This window comes from Cupressus sempervirens, chromosome 1 (genome assembly GCF_028749045.1).
Source record: "Cupressus sempervirens isolate cs-2001-9-10 chromosome 1, ASM2874904v1, whole genome shotgun sequence".
Taxonomy (NCBI): Eukaryota; Viridiplantae; Streptophyta; class Pinopsida; order Cupressales; family Cupressaceae; genus Cupressus; species Cupressus sempervirens.
Window position 1 is genome coordinate 427,286,864 of NC_143118.1, and position 10,913 is coordinate 427,297,776.

Genomic DNA, 10,913 nt, shown 5'->3' on the forward strand with positions numbered 1-10,913 from the left:
GCTTTGATTTATGTACCAGTCCGCTGTTCGTGGAGTAGTTTGTTTCTGCCCATAGTTTCTAGTTGAGCGTGGTTAATATGATGTTGAGGACCTATTTTGGATCCTTGTCCTAAGGGTGCATAAGCTTTTGAGCCCTACGCCTCGTGTTCTGTGTCATTCTTTCCGCTCTCTGTTTCCTGTGATTTCATCCACCATGGTGTGTTATTTCTTTCAGTGTGGTTTCCTATCATGACTTGGCGTCTTGCGTGGTTGGGAGCCGACTCCTCGCTCATGTATGGACCTATCCTTAAGTGTGCATAAACAATTGATGCCCATTGCTTGGGTTATGGTTTACTCATCCAAGGCAGGATCTATATTGTAATTAAATGCCTGACTGGCTGACTTGTGGTCTAGCTGGCTATATAAGAACTTGGACTAAATGTAGGAAAGCAAGTTTTGGAGTAGCATGATAGATAGAGGAAGCTGGATAGATAGTAGAAGTACCTAGATTGCGAGTTTTGGACTCTGATGTTGTAATTCACTGGCCGCAACCCAGAAAGCCTCACAGCCGGGCATGTTGGATGTTGTTACATATATTTTATCATGAGAACTGTATGATCAATCGGTAAATCAATGAATCCTATTGTCTTTTTGCTGCAATTCTGTATTTGCTTCCATGTGTACTCTTCGCAAGTTGTTAGGTGATTGGATCTGATCTCTGATTGACTTCCCTTCCCTACCAGCCTTTGTGTCAATCATGCTGTTAATTTTGTTCATATAATTAATGTTAGTTATGCTGTTAATACTAATTAATTTAGACATTAATTGATATTAGTATCAATAGTAATTAACAGCCAACACACGTGAATTAACATTAGTTTGTGATTGGTGGAAAGACATGTCCCTATGTAGACATGTCTCTACTCATATATATATATATATCGAATATGACTTGGGAGGTACCGAAATCAATAAGTGCCAAACAAGTCTCAGCAACATATTGTAGAGAAAAATTTAAATACTATAACTTCCACATCTGATCTAAATTCAGCATGGTATCAGAGCAGGTTCCTTACCAGCCCATGACATTTCAATAGTGAAAGGATGCTGCAACTCAAAAGATTAAATCTGTATTTCAAAGAGCCTTAAAGAATAATGTAGTTTGAGGAAAAAATAAATAGTGGTGATTAATTCTTCAAACCATTCATCACCTTCTGCATGATGGAATCAATATTCAACTCTCTGGTTTACAACTCGCCGTGTTCACGTGTTTGGGATACTTGTAATGGCCTCATGTTGTCCAGAACATTGAGATGTTTGACTTAGATAGCAGCAGTGCTCCAGCGGACCACCTGTAACATATGCAAACAAAGGTATGAAATGGAATATATAAATATTCAAAGGATTTATTAGCGAATATACAAACAGAAGCAAATATATTTCTTCCTGTGGACAAGAGGAAGTTTATAATATTTATGTAGAAAATATATTTCTTCAAACAAATTGGTGTTAATATTTGCAAGAAAGAGTATGGTGAACGGACATTATAATTAGTGGGAGATCTCATATTTGAAGAGAAGTTTATTTGTGTGCATATATTATCAAATACATCAATAGTTCTGAGATAGACATTTTGCCCTATATATTGTAATCTCATTCATCCAACTCCCAGGAACTTCATGGGAATTTCATTCTATTTGGAAATCACAGTAATCAGCAGAACAGATTGTGTGCATATTTAAAATAACTGAGTTGAAGAAACAAATCTGAAGAAAGTAGAAAATACAAGGAAGGTTGAATATATTGCTTGTTATTCACTGAACAAATGTATTGAAGAAATTTGGCTTGCAATGAAAAGAGAAATTGTGGGTCGGTTTCATGAAGATCGCAGTAACGGGTAGATGAAATGGTAAGGGAAAGTTAATTAAAACTACGGTTAAGCTTTCACCATAGTAACATAAAGAGAGCCAAATAATATTATGGTCCAATTTTTTTTAATCTGTTGAAGACTATATGGGTGAAAGTTTCGTATATGTTTAGGAACTGACAAAAGTAATGGTGCAATTTGCTAGTATATGGTGAGCACAAGTTGGATGCACTATCAAAAGTCTTTACTATATGTGCATCCGAGAACTTATCTCTTTTGGGTAATACCTGAATGCAGCAGACAGTAGTATTCCTAATGGCCACAAGACTTTGTTCAACTATATCTTATTCAATAAATAAGACATTGATAAATGAAGCCATTAAATCTTCAGAAGGGGAAACAATTTCTTGAATTGGAGGCTTTCTTTTTTGAGCAGCGATTGTATGAAAATATTATTTCGATCTCCAATATACGCGATGAAAGTGGTATTAATTCTTAACAATTATAACAATTATTATTCATGTTCAAACTCAGCAATAAAGAAATAAAATTTCACCGCCACTGGCCGGAGGTGCTTGCCTAAGCTTGCAGTAGATTATCGTTATATCTGGCTGCCGCTATCTAATGTTTGGGAGAATAAATGTATTTGTCTGAAGTAAACAGCTGCTTATATATTTATGACAGACATAAATAAAAAGCAGATAACTTGAAATATAGATAAGAATTATCAGTGGTTATATTTAAGGCCAAAACAAGAAATGTGATAGATACTGAGACTACTAGTGCAGAGCTCTTATGCTGCGATTCATAGCTAAATCCATTATGAAGCTTGCTTTAACATATTAAGTAAGAAGATTGATATAAGGGAGAATTTTGGCTAATATACGTATACGATAGAAGCATGGAGATTGTCATAAACTGTGGTGCTGCAGAATCAATGTTTACAAGGAGTAAATGTTGCTTATAAAGCTTTAAGCAACGTTACTGGCAAACATATAGAAATGTTGATTAAGGTGACAATCAGACAACATACAAATTAATACGAGTCAAAGCTATTGATCAACTTACCACTGCAAGAGTGATTAACATTAGTTAGTAGCTGTCAAGAGGATTATACTGAGGGGTGTCATCTGTTTGAGTGTTGAAGAGCTGCCACCTCATACTCCAACCTCTTCACAGCTTATTAAAGGATGGACAAACCTCACTTACCAATCATTGAAGAATAAGAAATGAAAAAGATATTTTACTGATTGTAAGGAGGAGATTAGAAGGAAATATATATATATATATATATATATATATTTGAATGCAGTTAGGACTAAAGGGACTAACATACAGTCTAGTGAAGAATGCTGAAGTATAAACAATAATTGCTATTAATACCCTGGAGATTACGTATGTGCAAATAGTACTTTCCAGAATTTTGGAATATATCAGTTTGAAGACAATTGCATGGCCAGCAACAGTTGCTTGTGACAGCAATAGTGGTATCAGCAAGTTTCAGTAATATCTTCATTGGAAATAGACTGGACATTTTATCTTCTGATTCCTACAGTTTTGTGTGTGAGGAGTTGGAGATTGACAAAATAGCGGGTCTGAGAATCAAAGCTTCCTGAGGCTTGCTTTGAATTATTATTTCTAATGTCTCACAAGTCTACCTGAGATACATTCATTTAATAGAGAATCAAAGTCTGTCTCACAAGTCTGTCTGTGCCTTAAACATGGAGATCGTGTGTGAGTTTCTTGAGGATGATATTTCTTTTGATCCAGCAGATACAAGTTGGCAGTAGTTCCAAAGTGATCTTTATCATGCTAGATGATTTTATGAGTTGAGATACTTGAAGATATGGGAATCTCTTGGAGCAAGATATCCTCCATGATTGGACCATGTGAGCAGGGTATGCTTTCATGACGGAGGGAGCAACTAAAAGATCTACATTAGTTAACATTTGACGATATTGATTTAGAGGGAGTAAGACCATGATGAGATGGTTGCTCTTGTATTCAATTGAGGCACATTATCACTGAAGAATGGATGACCAATATTCTCACCAAGCCTTTTTTTAGAGAGAAGCTTGGTATCTTGGAGATTGAAACCTAAGCCAAAAAGGAGTTTCAGCATCAACAATTTATAATTTGTATCCTTACATATTATTCTTCTTCCCTTTGAGAGAGAAGTTTGAGGTGAAAACCATTATTTCCACCCTTTTGGATGAGCCATGTTGGATCCACCCTCTAATATATTTCATTGTGAATGTCATGATTTCATGACTTCATTGGTTAAATGATTCATGCCACCCTGTGAAAATCATTGAGCTGTGATGATCTTTCAATGATGTACACTAGTTATTATGGTAACTGTTGTAAGGTGACGACTTTACAATAGTTTAACCTTAGTATCATGTTACTTGATATTCGTGGATGTGTCAAGATAGTTCACATCTCTTAAGTGACATTAAACTGAGTGGTGAGTTATATTACTGAGATATTTCATGGTGGATATAATGTAACGTAATATCCATGGATATGCCATGAGCAGATATCTTTTGGTAGGCATCATGTGACTTGATGCCAGTGCACAAACCATAAAGGATATTGTGAGTATGGTGAATATCATGTGACTTGATATTCATGGACATGCCATTACCCCTGATGTCACTGTGAGGTGACATCATTTATGGTGGATATCATTAGACTTGATATCTGTGGATATGCCATAAACTCTTGATATCACATTGAGGTGATATCTCTCCCACACAATATATGGATCTATTGTGTTTACATGAGGATGGTAATCATCCTCCCTACCTAAGGGGGAGTGTCAATGAATTGTAGCTTCGGGCAAATTATTCCTATCGATGAAATCAAATGCTTAAGAGGCCTATAGGCCTTCAGCATTTCTATTCTGCTATGATTATCAGCTGTCATAATACGTGATTAATAAATAGTAAGATAACAATCATGAATATTTATTAATATTGATATATACATGATTTAAATTGAAATTAAAATAACTATTATTAATGTTGTAAATTTTGTTCATATAATTAATGCTAGTTATACTGTTAATACTAATTAATTTAGACATTAATTGATATTAGTATCAATAGTAATTAACAGGCAACACATGTGGATTAAAATTAGTTTGTGATCAGTGGAAAGACATATCTCAGTGGAAAGACATATCCCTACGTAGATGTCTCCACTCATTTATATATATATTCAATCCAATATGACTTGGGAGACATTGAAATCAATAAGTGCCAAACAAGTCTCGGTACCTAATTATATAGAAAAATTAAAATACTATAACCTCAAAATCTGATCTCTATAGTTGGGGAATAATAGTTTAACCTGCAACCCTTCATCTCTACACTTGCGGAATAATAGTTTAAGTTTAACTAAATTCCTATAATTATCAGAGATCATCACTTTTGATAAATTCTTAAATATAAAATTCTCTCCCTCTATAGATTGCTAGCGTCTTTTAGGCTAAGTAATATTTTTAAGGGCTGCAACCTTGATTTAATATGGACTTGTGATTTCACCTAATTGCTGTGATATAACTTTGATGAACGCTGTGATCTCGGTAGCATTTTTGGCTGAGGCATGACACGTTGACATCCAACATGACGCATAAGTTAATGATCACTGTTCTTAATATCTCTCCATCCATGATAATGACAGTGATCTGAAGTTTAATAACCTAATGATTCTTCTATTATGGTGGGGATATGACAGTCCACCCTTCCCAAGATTTGTCCTCACATAAATTTTAAATTGGGATGATAAATTGATTTCTTAGTAGGAAGACGGCTTGACCTTTACAACTAATAATCTTTCTTTTTATGGAAATCTAACACAATTCACTTTCTTGCACCATTCTGATATTATCACAAGTTGCAAAATTGAATAACAGAACAGAGGTATTGGAAATTTGTTAGGTTTGTCATTGAAGAAAACTTTTCTTTCATCTTTCCATCCTCATCAATAAATGTAGAAGACTAATTCGGTTTGACCCATGTTTGCACAATATCCTGTATATTTCAGTGTTTCACGGGGATCATCTTGCTAGTTCATCTCTTAATTGCTCTACTCAAACCAGTGTAAACTACTTGTTACACTCACTACCAACCCAATGTGCATGTATACGCTTACACTCAGTTCTGAACTGATACAGGCTATTCTGAAAAACTTTCCATTTCAAAACATGGAAAACAAGCAAATTTAGCTAATTATGCATGCTTCATATGTCTGATTATGCAGAACTAAACGTGGCAAGAGGAATCTGTGAGAATACCAATCATCCTCAGAGCTTCCATTATGTCCTTATATTTGTTGTTCCTTGACAACTTAATTCTCAACCTCTATGCTTGGCCCTGCGTCTCTTGATTTGATAGTTGAGTTTTTTCTATTGAGTGTGTTCTGGTTTACAATCATGCCAACTAGATTGTAAATGATCCATTTTGGATCAGAAAAGAAGATACAATGGGATATATGCATCAAGATGGGTGGAAGATAAGGACAAGAACATACTATGGAGTTGGGATAAATGAGTACATGAATAAGACCACATAAATGTTATATTTAACCAGGAGATGTGAATATGGGGATAATTCCTTTCTCAAAACAGGAGACTCTTATCAACTACACACAATTGCTTAAGAAACTGCAAAGCTGCAATGTAGTACTAGTTATTACGCACACCTAAAACTCCCACATCTTTACCAATATAATACACACACAAATTCGAGTAAGGTAACAACGTGAGGAGGCTAAGCATAGAGCTGGTATCTTCAACCTGTGTCCCATATTCCATTCTCAGCTGTTAAGAGTATACATCCCATATGAATCCAATCACCCAAATACGCCTCAATTGAAGTTGCAAACATCTCCCTTGGGTACATTGTGATTTCAGCCATTTAGATAGTATATGATGCAAATCATAGATGGAAAACTCGCCGAGTTTCCTAGCTCGGCGAGTTTTTAACCAGTTAACTCGCCGATTTAAAAACTCGGCAAACTGGTAAAAACTCGCCGAGTAATCGGCGAGTAGTCGGCAAAAACTCGGCGAGTTTTTCCTAAAAACTCGCGGTTTACTGGTGAACGCAGCCTGTGAGGATTTAAGCGGCAGTGAGTGTGTTTTTTCTCATTCTTTCTTGTATTTGCATTGTTTAGAACCTTGAGGAGTGAAGAGAAGAAGGTTTGGAGGCATTCTTGGCTGATTGCAAGTGATTCAAGGCGGATTTGAGTGGATTGTAGAGGATTCTAACCGATTTTAGAAGACAAATTTTTTTCCAGGTATGTTCATCTTATCATAGTTTGAAAACTTTTTATAGTTTTATAACAAATGTTCTTTTGTTTTTGTTGTTTTTTGTAAATGTTTTCAAATCATTTAAAATCATTTTGAATCATTTGAAACCCTAGCTTCTAAGGATATGGTTGAAGTTTGTTGTTTGCTAAGGATATGGTTCAAGTTTGAAGTTTGAATCATTTGAAACCCTAGCTTCTAAGTTCTAACTTTGTTTATTCATTTCTCTATATATTTATGTGTAGGGCAACGGTCAACCATTAAAAAAATGACAAACCCACAAGAAGAGTGGCCACAAACACCATGCCCATCTGGATATATAGGCACTCGGCCTAAAAATGCAAGAGATAAGGCATGGCGGTATGCCTATGAAGCTCCAAATTCAAATGATATTGGGAAGGTGATATGCATTCCCTGTGAGAGAATTATTTCTGGAGGCATAAACCGCCTCAAATACCACCTTGCAGGCATAAAGAAACATGACTCAAATCCTTGTCTCAAGGTAACTGATGAAGAAAAAAGATTCATCCATGCCTTACTTGCAGCTGCTGAAGAGAAAAAATTGAATAGGGAGAGGGCAAAAATAGCTATGAGGGCAGCCATAGCTGAATCTGAAGGAGCTCCTTTTGATATGCAAGAGGAAGAAGAAGCACTTGAGAACATACCAGGATCTCTTCGTGGCCCACGGATCCGCAAACAAAATTTCTCTTTTACCGGTTCCACTTCTTCTACATCTCCTACTTCTTCATCATCACCATCCAGATCCCCATCAGGGATAGGTGGTTATTTTGTGCCCAGGAACACACCTGGAGCACAACCATCATTAGAGGGCACTGCATGGTTTAAGGAGGTGCATGAGCAAACTGATATTGCAGCAGCTGATTTTTGGTTTTTCAACAATATCTCAATGAATGCCGCTGATAGTCCCTATTGGGTCAATATGGTGAATGCAATGACAATATCAGGCAAAGGGTACAAGCCGCCTAATCGCAAGGATATGAGTGGAAGGTTAGTATTTTACTATTTAGTAATTGTAAATAATTGAGATTCACTTTAGTTCATTGTTATATTTTAAATCTTAATTGTTATAACTTATTTCCTAATTTTTTACTAACACTTACACTTTATTTAATATTACACTTAAATTTTGTAGGTTGCTTGACAAAGCTGTTGGTAGGGCAAGATTGTTGATAGAAGACCAAAAGAAAGAGTGGAAGAAGTATGGCTGCACCATTTTATCTGATGGGTGGACAGATGGAAGAAGTAGAACCATTATTAACTTCTTGATTGCTTGCAAAGATGATGTGGTGTTTTGGAAATCTGTCGATGCCTCCAACAAAGTGAAAAATGCAGCCACATTGGCTTTAATGTTGGAGAATGTTGTCATGGAGGTGGGAATAGAGAATGTAGTGCAAATAATCACAGATAATGCAGCAGCATATGTGGCAGCAGGTAGATTTAATTTTTTATATTTGAATCAATATGAATCATGAATGTAATGCTATGGTATTATTCAATTTAGATTTGATGTAATTTGTAAATACTAAATATGGAAAGTTTGTTACTGATTATTGATTTTTTGCTAATCTTTTAGGTAGAATCCTCCAAGAGAGGCATCCCACACTTTTTTGGTCACCTTGTACAGCACATGTCCTTGACCTTCTTTTGGAGGACATAGGAAAACTTGATTGGGTGAGTCCAGTTGTGGAAGATGCTAGGCGAGTCACGAAATATATCTATAATCACCCATGGGTTCTCAGTTTGATGAGAAAAGCCACTAAAGGCAAAGATTTGATGAGACCTGCTATGACAAGGTTTGCAACGGTCTTCTTGACGTTGCAAAGTATTCTTGACCACATATTGGCTTTGAAGCAAATGTTTGTGTGTGCTGATTGGGTTGCTTTACTTTACTCAAAGAAGCCCGAAGGAGAAGCTGTGGCACGAATAGTCTTTGATGATAGCTTTTTTGCAAAGGCTAAGGAGATTGTGGAGGTAACTTCATTATATTTTTAGACTTTTAGTTTATTCAAGTTTCATTTTCAATTCATAACTTACTATGTTATTAACTAATTTGTATTTTTCAAATTTCAAATGTAGATGTCTCTGCCCCTGGTTCTAGTCTTGCGCACATGTGATGGGCAACAATCCCCAATGGGAGGTCTTTATGGGGCCATGGATAGGGCGAAAGAGGCTGTTAGAAGTTACTATCACGGGGACAGCCTCAGATTTGACCCCATTTGGGAAATAATTGATAGGAGGTGGAACAATATGCTCCACCAACCTATTCATGCAGCAGGCTACTTCCTCAATCCCAAATTCAGGTACTATGATAATTGATTGTCCTTGAAGTTGGGATTTTAATAAGTCTTTATTTTACTTTACTTTTTAAGGTTGTGTAGTAAGACTTGATATCATTTTCTATTTGTTTTAGGGCTGATGATTCCTACTCAGATCCTAATGGAGAGGTCATGGAAGGTCTCTCTAAATGCATTGAGAGAATGATATCAAGTGAAGAGGAGAGAGACCTTATTGTGACCGAACAACAAATCTATGTGGAATCAAGGGGTCCTTTGTTCTCTTCTATGCTAGCAAAGAGAGCAAGATCTACTCAAGCACCAGGTAAAGCGTCAAACTTTAAAACTTTTGCTAATTGATAAGTTGTGCTTCTGATTTTGTTTTTTATTGCTTTATAACTTTTTAAATTTTGTTTTGCAGATGCTTGGTGGGCAAGTTGGGGTGGCAATACCCCCAATTTAAGGAAATTTGCTCTCAGAGTCCTATCCCAACCTTGTAGCTCATCCCATTGTGAGCACAATTGGAGCTTATTTGAGTCCATCCATACAAAGAAAAGAAACAGAATGACTCAAAAACGGCTTAATGACCTTGTTTATGTGCACTATAATCTTAAGTTGCGCATAAAAAAGTCACAGCTCTTAGAACTACCTGGTCCGCTTGATTTAGATGAGATAGATCCTTATTCTGATTGGACAGCACAGGAGCCAAGTCCATTTTTTACACCAGAGGAGATCGCTGATTTGGAGAGGCAGGCCATGGAGGGGGAGGTTGACACTGATTTTCAGTTCACTATGGATGACATTGAGGATGAGGACGAGGATGATGATGATTCAGGCGAGGATCAGACATTACCATTAGGAGGAGATGCATCCTCTTTTAGGACGCCGAGCCAGTCAGTAGGGACGTCAAGCGAGGGGGCACAACCACAGAGTTCACAGTCACGTAGCTCATGCCCTATCCCAGTGCGGGGCACTTCTTCTAGGACTAGACCCCCTCGCTTTCCTGCTAGTGCAAGTGGAAAGAGGAAGATGTGATTGGCATTGTCACATTGTATTGATGTATTTAGACTTTTAGTATTTACTTCTAGTTTGACAGATTGAAACTATTTAGTAATTTACTATTTTGCTTCCTACTATGAGCATTCTGCATGAGAATGCAATTTTGTACGCATTATGCATTTATATATATCTAAACTTTGTTTCTTTCTTTTGTATTGTCTTTAATTAACTTATTAGATGCATCTTCTCATTAAATTTTGCAAAATAAATGTATTTTTAATTAAATTTCAGCGGTTTTTTAGGTTCCCGAATTTTTCCTGAGTTTTTTTTTTAAATCGCCGAGTTTTTCCCGATTAAACTTTTGGGGGGCTTGGCGAGTTTTTGCATTTGGCGAGTTTTCCAACTATGATGCAAATGATGGTCCAGAAAATGTTCTCTATGTGGAAAAATTGAATTGTATCAA

General features: G+C 36.3%; 1 protein-coding gene across 1 annotated transcript; it reads left to right on the plus strand.

The window, feature by feature from the left end:
- The first annotated feature begins 7,233 nt into the window (after nucleotides 1-7,233).
- LOC149578098 (uncharacterized) lies at nucleotides 7,234-10,658 on the plus strand. Its single transcript, XM_089827520.1, has 6 exons — nucleotides 7,234-8,165; nucleotides 8,311-8,609; nucleotides 8,752-9,149; nucleotides 9,255-9,478; nucleotides 9,589-9,776; nucleotides 9,873-10,658. The coding sequence occupies exons 1-6, from the start codon at nucleotides 7,426-7,428 to the stop codon at nucleotides 10,484-10,486; spliced, it is 2,463 nt and encodes an 820-aa protein (XP_089683646.1). The 5' UTR covers nucleotides 7,234-7,425; the 3' UTR covers nucleotides 10,487-10,658.
- Nucleotides 10,659-10,913: the final 255 nt, after the last annotated feature.

What these genes read in the sequence shown, in the direction of transcription:
- LOC149578098 (XM_089827520.1), top strand. Translation starts at nt 7,426, where the DNA reads ATGACAAACCCACAAGAAGAGTGGCCACAAACACCATGCCCATCTGGA. An exon ending in AGGCTAAGGAGATTGTGGAG is followed by an intron (nt 9,150 to 9,254) that starts GTAACTTCATTA and finishes TTTCAAATGTAG; the next exon opens with ATGTCTCTGCCCCTGGTTCT. An exon ending in TTCCTCAATCCCAAATTCAG is followed by an intron (nt 9,479 to 9,588) that starts GTACTATGATAA and finishes TATTTGTTTTAG; the next exon opens with GGCTGATGATTCCTACTCAG.